This window comes from Alosa sapidissima, chromosome 14 (assembly GCF_018492685.1).
Source record: "Alosa sapidissima isolate fAloSap1 chromosome 14, fAloSap1.pri, whole genome shotgun sequence".
Classification (NCBI taxonomy): Eukaryota; Metazoa; Chordata; class Actinopteri; order Clupeiformes; family Clupeidae; genus Alosa; species Alosa sapidissima.
In genome coordinates this window covers 20,984,132-21,002,805 of record NC_055970.1, presented here as the reverse complement: position 1 = coordinate 21,002,805, position 18,674 = coordinate 20,984,132, and the positions used below count along the sequence as shown (strand labels likewise).

The 18,674-nt window shown below is 44.4% G+C and overlaps 1 protein-coding gene across 2 annotated transcripts in view; it reads left to right on the top strand.

Moving 5' to 3' along the window:
- The window catches only part of LOC121681981 (neuropilin and tolloid-like protein 2), a 20,690-nt gene extending 7,793 nt beyond the window's left edge, over positions 1 to 12,897 (top strand). For both annotated transcript variants that reach the window (XM_042061951.1, XM_042061950.1), the window contains 6 exons: positions 869 to 1,117; positions 2,861 to 2,908; positions 3,379 to 3,503; positions 4,968 to 5,196; positions 9,304 to 9,417; positions 12,057 to 12,897. In XM_042061951.1, the coding sequence (XP_041917885.1) occupies positions 869 to 1,117; positions 2,861 to 2,908; positions 3,379 to 3,503; positions 4,968 to 5,196; positions 9,304 to 9,417; positions 12,057 to 12,859 (1,568 nt within the window). In that variant the 3' untranslated portion in view covers positions 12,860 to 12,897. The remainder of the gene's footprint in view (positions 1 to 868; positions 1,118 to 2,860; positions 2,909 to 3,378; positions 3,504 to 4,967; positions 5,197 to 9,303; positions 9,418 to 12,056) is intronic.
- Positions 12,898 to 18,674: the final 5,777 nt, after the last annotated feature.

Sequence of the window (18,674 nt, the reverse complement as noted above, 5' to 3'; positions counted from 1 at the left end):
CCGGCGGCTGTTGGAGCCTCTCAGAGAGGGGCTAGCGCATCCCCACGGGGCTCTGAAGGATGTGCCTGTGTAGAATATAATTCCCTCAGTGGGAGAAAGAGTGGGGACTTAAGCAGTATTTTATGTGTGTGTGTGTGTGTGTGTGTGTGTGTGTGTGTGTGTGGGTGGGTGGGTGTGCGCATGCGTGCATGTGTATATGTGTTTATGAGTTTGTGTGTGTCTGTGTGTGTGTCTGTGTGTGTGTGTGTCTGTGTATGTGTGTGTGTTTGTTTTGGCTGGACTGTGTTTCTCCTTTGGCTAAGCGAATACTCCACATGTCTGTGATGGAACAACTGAATTGTTTTAAGTAGAGTAGCAATATGAGTGCTTAGTCCAGCTGTGTCCACAAATAACTCTCATTGCTTTCCCCCTCTATTCTTATCCCATTCCATTCCATATCCTCTTTTATATTTTCTTTGGTGTTTTGTTTTATATTTACCTTTTGGCCTTCTCTCTAATACTCTTCTGTCCATTTTTTTTTATGGTCAACCCTTGCGCACAGATTTTTTGCACAAATTCGAGTTGATGTGTGTGGTGTAAAGGACTTATCATGTTAAGACATCTGTGTCAGAATAAAGATCCTATGTCTCTAATTCGATAAAAAAGTCATGTTATCCTCTCCATTTCAATTCTCTCTCTCTTTCCTCTCTCTTTTTCTCTCTACTCTCTATCTCTCTCTCTCTCCTCTCTGTCTCTCTCTCTCTCTCTCTCTCTGCTGAATTGTGGTTTGTAGGGTTTTGAGGCTGTAACAATTGCGGATGGTTTTATTTAAGTACCCGATATTGTTTTAATAAAGGTGTGTTCTCTCTATTTTCTCTGTCTCTCTCAGCGCTCCCTCGCCAGAGAATCCAGCTGACCTTCGATAAGACCTACTACATCGAGCCATCGTTTGAATGCCGCTTCGACCATATAGAGGTGCGGGACGGCCCCTTTGGCTTCTCCCCACTCATCGACCGCTTCTGCGGCCCCAAGAGCCCAGGCGTAGTCACCTCTACTGGACGTTTCATGTGGATCAAGTTCACCAGTGACGAGGAACTCGAAGGCCTAGGGTTCCGCGTCCAATACACCTTCATCGCAGGTGAGCTAAGTATATACGACTGCTACTAGTCCGCGTATGAGAACACAGGCAAGACTGCTACTAGTCCGCGTATGCAGGATGCAGGCAACACTGCTACTAGTCCACAGGCAACACTGCTACTAGTCCGCGTATAAGGACACAGACGAGACTGCTATTAGTCCGCATATGCATGACTCAGTGAAATACACTCAGCACACAGTGAGGTGAAGCACACACTAATGCCGGCGCAGTGAGCTGCCTGCAACAACAGTGGCGCTCGGGGAGCAGTAAGGGGTTAGGTGCCTTGCTCAAGGGCACTTCAGCCGTTCCTACTGGTCGGGGTTCGAACCGGCAACCCTCCGGTTACAAGTCCAAAGCGCTAAACAGTAGGCCACGCCTACCCCTAATGAAGTTACCCTCTAGTAGCCCCACTACCATACACACTCAGTCATGTGTGTTACCATGCTAGAAGGTAAGATGGATGAAATATGCACTACTTTGCACCGATAACCTCAGGGTTTTTTTTTTTATTTGTTTACGCTGTTTTATCTTATAAATGGTCAATACCAGCTTATATCAAACACATTCACTTACGTATTCCCTCTATCAGGTAGACCAAAGATGTAATATATTCAATACGTACTTCAGGACTACAAAACTGAAAACCCCACCAGAGACATCTTTGTATGTTTGCTTTGATGCATCTGATTCTAAAGTTGTTGACATGTAACATTTAGTCCACCTTCATCAAAATATATGTGTTTGATTTAACAGAAGTGAATGTGGGGTCTCCCAAGCAGTTATTTAACTTTGGAAGTTTTCAAAACCCCATTCAGTCTCTCATAAGGATTTTTTTCTTTGAAACTGGATCTAGTAAAATTGCTAATCTGCACCCACAAAATGACACTAGTCACTTTATGCTGTCCTAGTAGAGTGGACCATACAAAATAGACCACACTCAGAGATACCCTTAGAACAGACCATGCTCAAAGATACCCTTAGAACAGACCACACTCCGAGGAACGTTTAAAACAGGTCACACTCAGATGAACTGTCAGGGCAGTCCACACTCAGAGGAACTTTTAGAACAGGTCACACTCAGATGTCCAATGAAGAGCCCATAGGGGTTTCATATAGCATCTAATTTGTTTTGGGACTAGATAAAATACCGGTAGGCAACATTGGAAGATAGCTTCTAGGCCGCACAAATAGCACATTCTGTGTGTGAATGTATACTGTATGAGACTGGCTTCCTTGCAGCAACAGACATTAATGTAGTATTCAGATCTCTAAATAATGTACGCTATGGGGTTGCTGATGTAAATGCTTGTCTGAATTTGATTTTGTAAAATAAATGATTGAATCATCCAATATATTCAAGCAAAAAAGGGGAAAACTCTTTGATGTCTAAATTAACATTTTTGGATGTGGTAACTTATGACAGATGGAGGAAATCTGTCTGGATATATCCACCATGTTACTTTTCATAGTGAAGGCTGTTAAATTAAATTGTACCTCACTAAACCAAGGTCTGTTGCCGAAGTCACATTGTTTTTGCTGTAGATATCATCTCTGCTTAGAAAGGTCGCCCGACGCTAAACGCTAAACGAGCCCTGGCAGATCAAACAGACGATCTTCGGCGTGAATCTGCCGCCATATCCAACGCTCCTTTAATGGGATTTTATCGCCTGTCTCGCTCGCGTTCCCCCCGGCCCCCGCCTTGTGTGGATTGTGACTAATGCTCCGCCTGAATTATCATTGCAGACCCAGATTTCCATTTGCACGTGGGCGGACTGCTGAATCCCATTCCAGGTGAGCCTTCTCAATATTTTACCGCCCTGTCCGCTCATATTTGCAGAGTCCTCTGTTCTCTACGGGTGACTTCCATCTATCTTTCACACACTCCCCTCATCTATCTCTCTCTCTCTCTTTCTCTCTCTCTCTCTCTCTCTCTTTCTGCTCTCGCTGGGGCTATCTGCCATTCCTTTTATCTATGTCTCTCCATCATTTTTCCGGTGTATTATTTTTTTTAAGTCTCTACCTCGTTTCATGTTCATCTTGCAATCTTCAGAGCCTTTTTCATTTTACTTTTGTTGCTTCTTTTAGTGGCCAATATTGACTTTTCATTCTGTCTCAGTCACCTACCTGGTGTTTTCATACACATGTGTATTCTTTCTTTAATACTACACACACACATAAACATACAAGTTCTATATTTTATGAAATGTTTGCCACTGAATCTTTCTCATAAACCACTCTCTCCCTCGCGCCTGCTTTTCTAGATTGCCAGTTTGAGGTCGGAGGCTCTGACGGGGTGGTGCGTTCCAGCCAGGTGGATGAGGATAAGATTAAAACGGACGAGGATCTGGATTGCATCTGGACCATCCGCGCCGCACCCCAGTCGAAGGTGAGACTGCCGTCTGCTCCCACCTTCTCACCTGCAGGCATATCCAGCCTCAGATGGCCAGTCATGCTGGGCTCTCATGCAGGCCTCTTAAAGAGCTGCGTTTGGAGACACCTTTAAGAGCTGACAGCATCCACAGGCCTCTGGCCTCACAGCCCTCATTCTCTCTCTCTTTCTCTCTCTCTCTCTCTCTCTCGCTCTCTCTCTCTTTCTTTCTCTTTCTCTTTTTCTCTTTCTCTCTCTCCTTTCCTTCCCCATTTGCCACATTTCTGTTTGTCTGTCTTTCATATCCATCACACTCTCTTTCACACATCTTTTTGTCTTTCACACACTCTCTCTCTGTCCTCCCCCCTCCTGATCTTTTTTTGCCCGAGCACTTACTCTCTTTGCCCCATCTCTCTCCAGCTTTCTTCCTATCTCTCGCTTCATCCCTCTCTTTCTCTCCATCACTCTGTCTGTCACCATGTCTGTCTTTCTCCATCTCTCCCATCTCTCAGATTCACACACATTAATGCACACACACTTACTAACTGTGTGTGTGTGTGTGTGTGTGTGTGTGTGTGTGTGTGTGTGTGTGTGTGTGTGTGTGTGTGTGTGTGTGCGTGTGGTGTGTGTGTGTGTACTGAGGAAACTTTGAGGCTGAAATTAGCTGTGGCCGGTACGGTGTGGTGCAACAGCAGCAGGTATTAGGGCAGTGAAGCAGAGACGGCCAACCCGCTGAACAGCTGAATCAGCACAAGTTGGGAGGGTAGTGGGCCCAGCGAGCCATACACTGTAGTCTAAGGGATTACACACACACACACACACACACACACACACACACACTGTCACACACACAGCCTCCTGCGGCAGTCCTATACGCGCCGCATGTCACCCACTCTTCAAATTCAGCATGTTTCCTGGCGCGTGGCTTAAAATAGCCCCCCATGAGAGGTGCAGCTTTTATTTTTAGAAAAGAGAGAGATGTGGTGTTGTTAGCGACAGCAGAATTAAACAGGTACAGCGAGAAAAACCTGCAGCTGAACTTGTTAGGCTTGCATAGGGACTGATTGCACTGCAGTGGGAACCCTATTGCATTGCAAATTCCAATTCCATTATTTTACACCTGCAATATGCCTAAGCCATGAATCTGTCTTGTCATAATCTGTAGATACTCTGTGTTATTCAGCAACAATGGCTCTAGTTGTTGCACTAGGATTTACTGTTGTGAAAGATGGTTAATAATATTCCTATACTGCCTCTGGGAAGGATTGGCTAATATGTATGTTCTTTTACTAGTTACTCATTCAAAATTCTGAAAAAAGTAGACTGATTAAGAGTCTGATTAAAACCTACTTAATAGGGCACTCTGTAAATGAGGTTTTCTCCAGAAATCTACAACAGTAATATGATGTTCTATTCACAGTAAATGGCTAATTTGCTGAGACAGGAAATGTAAATGGCCCGCTGCCGTCTTCAATCTTCCAGATTTATCTACGGTTCCTGGAGTACCAGATGGAGCACTCCAACGAGTGCAAGAAGAACTTTGTGGCGGTGTACGACGGCAGCAGCGCCATTGAGAACCTCAAGGCAAAGTTCTGCAGCACGGTGGCCAACGACGTGATGCTGGGCACGGGCGTGGGCGTGGTGCGCATGTGGGCTGACCGCAACAGCCGCCTCAGCCGCTTCCGCATGCTCTTCACCTCCTTCGTCGACCGTGAGTTTCACCTCCCTGCTTCCAACTTCCACTCGCTCTCTCCCTCTCTTTCTCTCCCTCTCTCTCTCTCTCTCTCCCTCCCTCTCTCTCAGTCCCTTCTCTCCTCTCACCCTACACTACATCCATATCCTCATGTGCTTGTTAGTATGTCTCTACTCTAGTTGTGCCCTTCTTCTCTATGTTCCCTTCCTTTTCTTCCTCATCATGTTCTCTCTTCCCTTCCTCCCCTCATCTTCCTCTCCATCCACGCTCCCTCTATTTCCTTGCTCTCCTCCTGCAATATCTTTGTCTATCCCCTGTTCTCTATCCTTGTTTCATTCTTGTTCATCCCCTCTCCATCATTCTCCTTGGCCTCATGTTTCTTCTCCTCCCCATCTGCCTCCTCTTCTGTCTCTTCTCCAGCTTAAGCTGCACTCCTATGGAGACCTCCTCCTTGAATGTCTGCCCTTTTTACTACTGGCCTTTTTATTAGCCTGTGGCTGACATAGATTGGAAGTACAAATAGAACAAGTTGAAATCCATACTTTGAATGTGTGTGTGATGCATGAGCTGCTGATGGGATTTTTTTGCTGTGGAGATTGTTTGTTGATGCAGTCTGCTAACAGTGCTGCTGACAGAGTCCAGATCAAGAGACAAACTCTGTTAAAAGAGTGCTAGCCCTGTAGAGAAATATCCATGCAGATAAATATTTTGAGATATACTGTACAATGATCATTTTCAATGAATGATGACCTCACCTATCTCATGGAATTATTGCTATCGTTATGCCTGTGCACTGATATAGGTTTTGGCACTGGTACGACTGTACTAGCAAAGATTGGCACATTAGTAAACTGGCAGAGTCTTTGATACCAGTAGGAATGCCCTCCCTGGCAAACCAGCCGGGCTGGAGTGAGTGTCCACACTAGTAGGTTTATTAAGGACTCATTGGTATTTCATCTCTTAATGTGCAGTAGGCGAGCTCAGCAGGCATTGCACCTATTAGCACAAAATTGATTGCTGGAGTGAATCCTCAGACGGGGACTCTGCGCAGAAGCGCTCAGATGTAGGCCAGTTCACAGATGAAACCGTTTATATTCTTGTTTTTCCCTGTTCTCTGTTTCACTTTTTAATCTATTATTTAAAGGCTTTGTAAGTCAAATCAGGTTTGTCGAATTGTGCGAAAAGGTCAACTGGATATGAGAAGGAGAGAAATCGTCACCGATAAATTAAAAGTGTGAGCAGCTCTGCGCTGAGTGACATTCTGCCTCTAATTTAAGAACGAAGTTAATTAGTCTTCCCCTTACAAAGGTGAGATATCAAAAAAGCCAATTACTCCCCCCCCCTACACACCTTTGCTGACTTACTCAAAGAACATAAAAGTTCTTACTATGCAGACTGCGAAGTCATATTTTTCCATAGTAATGAGGGACTACTAATGGAAAACAGGGATTTATCTTGTGTCAATGCATAACAACGCTAAAGTAGCTTTCTCTCTTTTAGTGCAAGTCATTTAGATATGAAACACATTTAATGCTTTATTCGGCAAGGCAAGTTCAGGACAGATGCTGTTTAAAGGTTGTATGTAAATTGCTAGAAATTGCCATGAAACAAACTGTTGTCTCCTCCACAGCACCGTAATATTTTTATTAAATGGCTGAATAATTCAAGAAAATTAATTGCTTCGTTCACTGCAAACCTTTGCTGAATACCAATGTGTTTTGTACTGCAAGCTCTGTCTGTGGAATATGCCCGTTGGATGGAAGCAGTGCAGTGCATCGCAAGTCGGAGTTGGACAGAAATGCTTTATACACAGTGACGATGATGGTACACTGAAGACAGGGTGTGTGTGTGTGTATATGTGTGTGTGTGTGTTGTTTTTGAACCGGACGTGTGTGTGGGGTTGTCGGACTTGAGGTGTAATCCGTTTGTCCAGGCTCAGGCGGATTCACAGCCAAATGAAAGGCCATAATGGAAACATTCATCTTCATGGCGCGGCAAACCAGACAAGCCTGCTCCCGCTGTCGGCTCCAATCGGCCCGCCGCGCGCTTGGTTGACAGGCCGTGCAGTGCATCGTGGGTAAGCGGAATGCCCCCGGCGGCAGCTCCGGGTGGGTAGTGGCGTCGTGCCGTTCGGTGGGGGGTGTGGGGGGGGGGTGGGGTGTTGCATGAGGTGGCGGTGCCGGTGGCAGCAGACCGGGGTGTCTGGTGAAGGCGAGCGACGCGTAATGGGTTTGGAAGTGAGTGACACACCAGGAGACTGGCGCGGAGCGGGGGGGGGGGGGGTCACCCTCGGAGACGGCTGCTGCTACATGACCCCCTTCATCCTGCTGTCAGACACACTTTAGCCCCGCAGAGGCCAAGAGGATGTGAAGGCTCAAGCCTTCCCTCTCTCCTCTCCTCTCCGCTCTTTCCTCCTCTCTTTTTCTCGCCCCATTTCTCCTTGTCTTTTCTCCTCCCCTCTCCTTTCCCTCTACTCCCAATCCAGTCTCACTCCCTCCTTCTCTTCATCTCTCCTCCTCACTTTCTCTCCGCAGCAGAAAAAGAGAGGCGAATGATGGAAAGACTTAACCTTTGAGTTCCTTGTATTACCGGTCAGAAGGAAACACACTAAAGGTCTGAAAACTCAGGCAAAACGAAAAAGGAGAAATACCTAACCGCACATGAAATCAAAACCAAAACAAAATCCAATGGTCTGTATCAATCAATTCATGAACTCAGAAGAGAGAGAGAATAAGATAGAGGGAGAGAGAGAGAGAGGGAGAGAGAGAGAGAGAGAGAGAGGACCACACATCCACAGTGTTACATTGCTGTGTCTGTGTCATCTGTCTGTGCCTTTCCTGCTTTCCCTTCTCTCTTCACCCCTTTGTTCTCTTCCTTCCTCAACTCTCCCCACTTCCTCCCATCTTCATTGCACTCTTCTCCACCATCAGCTCACTTCACCATCCCTCCTTCTTTCTCCTCTTCCTGCTCCTCCTTCGGCCCTCCCCTCTGCCTCCTCTCCTCCTCCCTACTCCTGTCTGTGTCCTTCCCCACATCCTCCCTCATCTGTCACTCTCTTCTCTGTCTGTCGTTCTGAATCTCCCAATGTTCCCTTACTCCCTATCTTCCTCGCCCTGCCTGTCTTAATCTTCCTTATGCTACCTCTCTCTCTCTCTCTTTCTCTCTATCTACTCCTCCTCCTGTCTTGCCTTCTCTTGCCATCTCTCTCCCTCTCCCCTCTCTCATGACTGGAATTGTAAGAGGCCGTTTTTGTCCAGGCTGTCACAGTGGCCATGCCATCTGTGCCCAGTGTTGCCCATCTGAGCTGATTTATACCACTCAAGCATGTCAAACACACACACACACTCAAACACATGCACGCACACACACACATACACATACTGTACCAAATACACACACAAACACACAGACACACACACAAATCGCCTTACACCCCCCCCCCCCCCACCACTACCACCACTACCACCACTACCACCACTGACACACACTCACATACAACTCTCTCTCTTTCTCTGTGTCTCTCTTTCTTTCTTAAACACACATATACACACACTTAGACAGACTGCTTTCCACCACACGCACACGCACACACACACACACACACACACACGCACACACACGCACACACACGCACACACACACACACACACACACACGCACACACACACGCACACACACACACACACACACACACACACGCACACACACACACACACACACACAGTCAATGCCTCCTTCACACCTCTCTCCCAGAGCTGCAGTGAGCCGTGCAGCAGGCAGAGGAGAGTGGTTTTATCCACAGGTCATCCGAGTGGATCTGACACTCTGATTCATGGTGTTTGGGAGCCTCTGTGCTTTAGGCTCCGCCTGGGCCACTGAGCCACTGTTGCTGGGTTTTTCCCCCAAATGCCTTCCTGAGCTCTTAACAGTCTCAGAACAGTCTCAGTCTGCACCTTTGTTTCTGTCAGTCTGTTTGTCTGACTGACTGTCCGACTATCTGTCAGTCTGTTTGACTGCCTGACTATCTGTTTGACTGTCTGTCTGACTGTTGGACTCTGTGTCTGTCTTTTTGACTGTCTGACTATCTGTCTGTCTGTTTAAGATAACTGTCTGTCTGTCTTGCAGCCCCCTGCTCTGGAAACACCTTCTTCTGCCACAGCAACATGTGCATCAACAACTCCTTGGTGTGCAACGGCGTCCAGAACTGTGTGTATCCCTGGGACGAGAACCACTGCAAGGGTAAGTGAACTTCAGTGATGCCAACATCCCACATCTGCAGAGAGAGAGAGAGGAATGCAAACATACCATCTGATCAATGGCTGGTGCCATACAATTAGATATATCCAACTCCAATGTACAACATCCTTCACTCATGTCTTGTATGACCACTGTGATTTTGTATTGTATAGGCTAAATCATTCTTATTATATGGCTCTTGAGAATGCTACAGAAAGTTCCATTGACTTGAATTGACCTTCCCAACAGTCAGAGGTTCAACATTTCTGAATAACACTCATGTCTTGTATGACCACTGTGATTTTGTATTGTATAGGCTAAATCATTCTTATTATATGGCTCTTGAGAATGCTACAGAAAGTTCCATTGACTTGAATGGACCTTCCCAACAGTCAGAGGTTCAACATTTCTGAATAATGACCGTTGCTAGAAATGAATTACTGCTGTCCGTGAGAACAGGTTTTGTGCTTCTGATTCATGTTTTTCATAGCAGTCTGCAAGTACTCACTTAAACAATGGGAATTTGTGCAGAGAACTATTACCTTCTCGGCAGAAGCCATACAATGGTAACAAAATAATAATTATGGTGTGAAGTTTCTTCACGTATTGGCACGTAGCCTTATACAGTAATAAGTGGGATAATGTATTGTCTGCCAGTCATTATCAGTAAGTCATTTTCTTCAGGACGAAAAAAGACCTGTTCGCCCTTTCGGGACTTATTTTCCCTTACATAAAATGATGGGATAACTGTGTCTGTATACAAAACTGTGTACAAAACTGTGTCTCTTATTGTATATGACGAACGCATTACCATTTCTATCAGACATGATGGTGCATTTCTCGAATCATTATTAACATTCGTACAAAAGTAAGCGCATTTCTCTATTTGTCAACTATTTGTTAATTACCTGCAAAAGCAGGTAACTGCATGCTCAGTAGTGCTTACCGGTAGTTTATGTCTCAAAAACAAATATTTCTGCGAATCATGTCAGTGCCATCAGAATGAGAACTTTCTGTGTCACTGTTCTAAACAAGATAGTCATAAATACTTGCCATGTTATGGTACTGGTTTTAGTATTTGGCATTTTACACTTTTGTAGATTGTAGGAGATCAGACAGGACTGATATATTTGATATATTTACTGTATAGTTTTATATTACTGTTTGTAGCCTATGCGCAGTGTAGTTTGTTACCACACCAGTAAAAAACAGCAGACGATTGTTCACACACAGTTGCTTGGATGTGCGAAAGCATTCGCTGTTTGTTTGAAGCCAGGAGAAATTGCTTTTAAGATGTGCACAAGTGACAAGGTGATGTTGAATTAGTAGTTTTGAGAATTTCAAGTCTGATCTGAGAAATGCACCTAAGCAACTGTGATAGATTACAGTTTTTCTCAGTCACTTTGGTAGGGCAGATTACGTTGCCCACCAGAGCCTTACAAAATACTGGCCTTATCTGTTTCACACTAGTCAAACTATGCTTCACTGAAGCCAGTAATCTTGCAATGTCAACTAAACAGACAAATTGTTGTGGATCAGCCCCCGTGATTCGGTTTAATGCAGTGTTTCTCAAACTTTTTCAGACCAAGGACCACTTAACCAATAGAATAAAGTCTCAAGGACCACCTAGCTAAAAAAAAAAGTAGACCTACAACAGTATATTACACAATAGACCTACTCACTGAACAACCTTGCTTATTGTCTTTGCACCTTGCTTATTGTGTCAGAGAATTCATATGAACTGGCATAGCTTACATAGGTAGTGTTGCACTTTGTACATAGGTAGTGTTGCGCAAGTTGGTTCAATATTGTTTTAATGTAATGGCATCTTCCTTCGCTCATGCTGCACCCCTTCACAAATTTTCATGAAAATTGGTCAGTAGTTTTTTTACTAATCCTGCTGACAAACAGACACACAAACAAATGATCACAGCAGAAGATCCTTAGCAGAGGTAATAATTATGCTTGAACCTTGTTACCTTTTTTAGCCACGTTTCTCACCTAATCTGCTCCGGGGATCTTAATACCCAAGACCATGGTACAGGGTCCTGCAGGCACCAATGCACTTGGGGTATAGATGTTATTTACAGAGATAGCTCTCCTCAGTGGGAGCACAAAATGGTGCCTTTGCCCCAGGCAGTGTGCAGCACAACCACTAATAGCTAATGAATAGCAATGCCAGCAAAGCCACGGGCTATTACAAGCAACACTGGCTCGGGTTCAGTGTTTTTGTGAAATGACTAAACACCTCGAGAATGATATCATATCAGATCATTTTTCACTTGCTTTCAAATGCCTCCCTGTTGCCTAGTGGTGTTTCTTTTTTTAAATTTATTTTGTTGTTATTAAGTACCCCAAGTGAATTATGTAGGTTAGCGTTTAACAGAACTTTGAACAGGGTAGGGCCGCATTTTACATTGCATAGCTAAACTCAATACACTACCTCTGTATTCATATTAAACTACACATTACATTTCAACCTGATCATGTCCTCTTTTCCACAACAACACACAGCGGCTAGTTTCCTAATCCCCTTCTCCCCCCCTCTAATAATCTCAACTGGCAGTGCATTTATCTTTCCCCTAAACTGAGATCAGTGTTCATCTCTCTCTCTCTCTCTCTCTCTCTGCTCTTTCCTACAGAGAGGAAGTCCAATGGCCTGTTCCATCAGATCACTAAGACGCACGGCACGGTGATCGGCATCTCCACGGGCGTGGTGCTGGTGCTGCTCATCATCTCCATTCTGGTGCAGATGAAGCAGCCGCGCAAAAAGGTGGTGGCACGTCGGCCGGTCGTCTTTAACAAGGCCGGCTTCCAGGAGGTCTTCGACCCGCCGCACTACGAGCTCTTCTCCCTGCGCGACAAGGAGCTCTCGTCCGAGCTGGCCGAGCTGTCGGACGAGCTGGAGAGCTACCACAAGCTGCGGCGCTCGTCCACCGTCTCGCGCTGCGTGCACGAGCACCACTGCGGCGCCCAGCACGGCCAGCACGCAGCTGCCGCCGCCGCAGCGGCCGCCACCGGCGTGGTGTCCGCCGCGTCCGCCGCCTCGTCGTCGGCCGGCGGGAGCATGAAGCAGAGCCGCACCACGCTCAGCTCCATGGAGCTCTCCTACCACAATGACTTCTCCAAGCCGCCGCCGCCCATGAAGACCTTCAACAGCTGCTCCAGCACCGGCAGCATGGGCACCTACAAGAAGAGCTGCTACGGCTACGCCAAACAGACTCACGACTGCGCCGCCGCCGCCGCCGTGGCCGAGCAGGTGATCGAGGACCGCGTGATGGAGGAGATCCCGTGCGAGATCTACGTGCGCGGCGGAAGCGTGGCGGGGACCGCCGGCAGCATCGGCAGCGGCTGCGGCACGCTCAGCATCCGTAACCATGGCAGCGTGAGGAACAGCACCAGCGTGGTGGACCCCGGCACACGCTCCATGTCCATGGACTTTTAAACTAAAAAGAGAGAGAGAGAGAGATAGAGAGAGAGAGAGAGAGAAAAAAAAAGAGAGAGAGAGTGTGTGTGGTAGGATAAAGAAAGATTTTCACGGATTGATACAAAAGAGGGACCAAGGCTAAAAAGGTAGATGAAGGTAATGAGAGATGGAGAGCTAGAAAGGGATGGTGGGAAGATGGAGAGAGAGAAAATGATAGACATTTACAGTATGAGATGATGGAGGAAAGAGAGAATGAAAAGAGAGGGGGTTAGCCATTGAAGGGAAAAAAAACACGGTAGCTATAAACATAGAGAGACCTCACTTGGACTCTCATTCACTCCCATTGTTCACCTGTTGTGTGCCATCAGTCAGGTGGAACTGCCTGCTGAGGGACTCATCTCAGGTATCAGCTCACTCCAGAACAGACCAGGCCCGGATTTGACCCGGATGTGTGCCGGGTCTGATCCGGACCTCCAGTTTGCTGCCACCTGAAAGCTCTTTTTTGGTGCTTAAAAGTCCTGGACCTCACATAGACAACAGACTGGACCAGGAAAGGAAAGACATGGCCATATTCAATAATTTTCTGCTTCTTTTACTGTCACTTAAAAGGGATTTATTTCCTCAGCTGTGTATATACAAAAAAAAGAGGAGTGATTGGCATCTTGTTGTTGCTTGGCTATTTGTTTTCTTTTGCGCTCGGTGAAGAAACCGGACAAGCCTCAATGAAGATGATAAAGATGACATAGGCTGTTGTCATGGCTACCGAAACACCCTCTTTTCTCACTAAACACTTTCCCTGCACACATACACACAATTACAGGAACAACACACACAATCACAGGAACAATGCACACACACACACACACACAAACTCACACGTGTACACACACACATACACATACACACACACAACAAACTGGAAAAAAGGTTAGCGAATGAAAAGATGCCCACTGTTTGTCGCCCATCTCACAGGGAGAAACTCCACTGGACCATGTGTGTTTTTCTCACTGACAGTCTGCTTTATTTTCATCTCATTTTGTTGCTAATCCGTGGAGCCTCGCCAGCAAAGTCTACCTGCCCATATGTTGGCGCCCAGAGTCAACACAACGGCACAACGGGAGGTGACAAACACACAGGGACACTGCGATGCTTTGCACTCCATACGACTGCTCAAATGTCTAGATTTGGATAGTCACCCGCACTCACACCGCATGGGAATTGCAAATGAGGCTTGTTGCAAATGGATTTTTTTTGTAAGACGTGTAGAAGAAAGGTATTATTACGATGATCTTTTGATGGTATATGTAAAATACAAACAAAGAAGTGGAGTATATTTTCTAATCCATGTGCATTGTATATCAAAATATATTGCATTTCCATTTCTGTCATAATATGGATAAATTGTTAAAATGTATTAATGTAAGAAATGTCTGATTCTATGTTTTAATAAAGGTACATCGCATTAATAGATGTGGTAATATGTTATTGTTATTGATATTATACCCTACACAATTAATCCTTTTTTTTTCACAGAAACAAGGCACTTCCTCTAAAAATAAACATTTGTTCACTGGTCTGTAATAGGCTACATTTGATTTTCTCTCAGTCCTACATCTGCGGTTTGCCTCTTCAGTCGCTTGTAATTTGCTTAATTTAATGTTTCATTAACGTCCTCATCGGAGTAACCCTGGGACACGCGTCACTCACTAAATTCTCTCTCTCGTTCTTCTGTCATGTTGTGTTAAATACAACGAAATGCCTGAGGCCTTTTGTGTCTTGAAAAGACAGAGAACAGACAGAGAAGTATAACTCTCCTGACCCAGTGGGCTGCTATGGGCAACCATACATCCACAAATCTTGTCGCGGAGAGTTTACCAGTAGGTTTACGGCTCAAAATTCAAGTCAGAGAACAGCCAATTCCAATCTCTGCGGGAAGACAGACATGCGATTATGTCATGTAGGCCTAACGTCCTTAACTTTATCTCTATCTCTCTGCAGCCATGTGGCACTATTATCAGTTTCTCTGTGAAGCTGTTATGTGGACATGTGTGTAGCCTACAGTGTATCCTACCAATTCTGACAGATCAGTCTTTTGAAACCCATTATTCAAATAGCCTATACATCTATTATAGCAACCAAAAATTTGTCGACAGAGACTATCTGTAGGGGGTTATACGAAATTAGTAGGATAGATGGGCTGTGACACGCATATCAGTTTTGGATGCTTTTTTTTCTTCTTTGATTTAATCTATTAAAGATAGCAGAGATGCAATGAGGATGAAGGAAATCAAAGCTCAAGCTGTATTGCCTCTGCACACAAGCAAGATGTCGCAAATTTAACTTCAATTTATGGTTAAGCTCAAGGGTTGGATTTGGTTTGGTGAACAATTTTACTGAACAGAATGATTTTAAGTCTGCGTGAGCAGACAGTCCAAATGAAGTGTTACCAAAATATCAAACCCTCCATATACTGACCACTCCATAAGACGCAGGCCCTTGCTTTCTTCCTTTTTTTTAAAGCATATTTTTTGGGGCTTTTTGCCTTCGATTTCAATAGGACAGGAGACTGACAGAAAGAACTCGGGAGATGGGGTGGGAAATGGGTCGGGATCAGGAAATGACCCGGACTGGAATCTGCGGCCCTGTGGGCACTTGAGCTCTATTTGGAACACCCCCCCACAAAACTTAAACCCGTTCAACCTTTCAAGCTAATTTTAGGATTTATTTGGTTAAAGTGGGATTTGGCAGGTGGGGGAACCCTAAAATCCAGTGTCGGTGCAATGGGGAAAAATGACTCACCTTTGGTCAACATACTGAGTATCGTGGCATAGCAATACTTTTTTGGACTTCTTTTGGACTAGCTTCTTTGTCACCTCTGTACACATGAAAAATTAACTCACCATTTATTTTAACAATATCATTGCGCTATATTGTTGGTATGAAAGAATCTATTTATTCTTAATTTATCTGAGGTGGCGGAACTGCGTTCCTCCCCGTTCCCCCTCACTTTAACCCCTGGTTATAGGCATAGACAGCATCTTCTGTGAAGGCCAGATGTAATCTCCTTCTCCTTGTCCACACGACCCCCTCTGCAGTCCTATTGCCTTGTCGACCTGTATCTGTTTGCACCTGCAGCCCTGTGATAAAGAGGAGTCCTCAGACTGACCTTGAATCTAATAAAATTGTCTCCAATATAGGCTGTCCTTTATTCATCAGGGTTATTTTGTGACGTAACATGCCAATTGAGTTTAAAGAATATTCCTTATTTTTTTTGTTTTGTTTATATGTAATCCATATATCCTCATCTATGTCTGCAGGATAGGTTTTAGTCCAATATGTCTTAAGCCATAAACTGTGGCCATGTGTTTTGAGTCTTCTGCATTTACTTTTACTACCGTGTTTTTAAGCATCTATCGCCATCTACTGGACAAGGACATTCTCACTCATGCAACAATCAGCCTGAGCCCTAGTGGTCAGCAGGCTTATCAGGTAATGGAAGTGGCACAGGAGAATAATAATAATAATCATCATCATAAAATAATAATAATTATTGTTGTTATTGATATTATTATTGTATCACTTTCATTAAATAGTACTGTACATTCTATTGTAGTACTGTACATTCTTATATACTTCCACAGGGTTGCAGTGATCAACAAATGTTTCAGTAACAGTTCAGTAACATCAAGGTTTGTTTTTTAATTCATATATACATTGTCAGGGTGTTTGCTCCTAATTCCATGCCTTCTTTCTTGGCATCAGCTGAGATTATATTAAAATGAGAGCGTATGCTACTTTTATCATCATGTAGGCTACTGGCGTTCAGGTATACCTGCTGTCTTTTAGAGCAGTCTTGCTATGATGCAACACAATATTGTACCTAAATTTGATTAATTTGATAATTAATTAGATGTGACAAATAATACTATAAATGACTGCATCACATATAAAACAAAGTTAGTCAGTGTCTTGCTTAAGGTTTAGTAGCAGAGTTTGTCAGTAATACAGTAACACTGTTTATCTTATGTTGGGGACATTGGTTTCCTTTTCTAAACAGCTATGATGGAACAGATGAAGGATCCCCATGCATGGCTTCTTCCCTCCCATGTTTGCATACCATATGAACAAATACACTACTACATAAGCAGTAATCATGATGTGCCTGAATCTCAGACAGGCTCATGCGCCTCTCTGTATTTTGTCGGTTTGCATTGACAAGGTTGTCCACACGACCACAAGGATTTTGGAAAATTACGCTTTTCACCAGTATCATGCTATCAATCCTCTTTTTTCTTCGGCCAATCTTGAGATTGATTTATTAAGATTTTAGGTCTAGGCCTAAACAGCAGTTTTGAGGTCTAGGCCTAAACAGAAATGGTTACAATCTTTCTGGTGCAATGACTGTTTCTCCCCACTGGGTGGTGAGGAATTGTAACTTTAACTTTCACAAACAGCCCATGCATTTGCAATGCATTAAAGGTGCCATGTGTAAGAATTGAGGTAAAAATATCCAAAAAATGAGCTACACACATCAAACGAATGAGAAGAAATAAGGGCGATGAAGTCATTTAAAAAATGACAAGGTATAGTGCTGCAGAGATATCAACCTGAATTAGCATGCTAAATTACTAGCCACAGCCCGACAGGTGTCATAATACCAGTTTCGGCCATGGGAGGCGGTATGCGGGCAACATAACCGCCAGCCAAACTGCAATACACGTTTCTCGGTTGTTACTCTAGGGTAGACCAACTCACTTTCTGGAGGTATACTGCCCCCTATCTTTTATGGAATGTGGAGTATGAATTGATTTTTTGGCGGACATTACACATGGCACCTTTAACTTCAATCATTAATTTCAATGATAACTTGTTATGTCAATGAATCTTGAAATATCTATAGTGAGCTAATATTGCATAGACAAAAGATACTTTGGTGAGTCAGTCTTGGTATTTTCTGATGAAATATTGTTTGAATTATCCAGTCCTATTTGTAGGCCAGGCTATGCCTATAAAGTTAATAAATACTACTGGCTAAACCAGAGAATCGGTAGGAATAATTCTCTGTGAAAACCTCTGCTTGCCAGAGTTTAAAACATTTCCCCAAGGCTGGTAAGATACTCCTCAAATGTGCTACGAGCTCCATCATTCTTTGAAATGTAGTGGGCAAGTTTGATAGACCAATTGGCATAGATTGACACTGATTAAAGGCCCCAACCGGTACTACATTTTAAAAAAATTCCACGATACTCTTCAGAATGTTTGATTTGCCAAAATCCATTTGAGAAGTCTGAACCACACAGCACCTGCCAGTGCATCCAGTTTGCCATCTACCTGTGGCAGAGGCTGAGTCTTTCCATCACACTGTGAGGCTCCTGTAGTCATCGCAAAATCTCCTTTGACCATTCTCTTTCTTAACTAAAACAACTGGAGAGGCCCAGGGGCTGAGGCCCTCTTAAATCACACCATATGTGAGCAGCTCTATCAGCTGTTTCCCAATCTCAGGGGAAGTTCGGTATTCACATTGCTTGAGTGGATTGCTTGGGTGCGCGCGCAGCATGGGGTCAGAAAAATGGTGCAGCTAATAGACCGGTATGTTGAGCTGTCAAGGTATGAACTGTGATTGTTACCAAAGGATCACAAATCATACCTTAATAAATTAGTCTTAGCTAATGGCGATTGTCTGCCTGATCCTGAGCTGATAACAGAATGAGTAGACGACGTTAGCAAGCCAGAGATTCATTAGCCAGACATATACGGCTATCTGGTTGACAAGCCCAGCATGTATACGTGCAAAAAAGTAAAACAAGTAAGCATTTTTCTTGAAGTTTCCTTG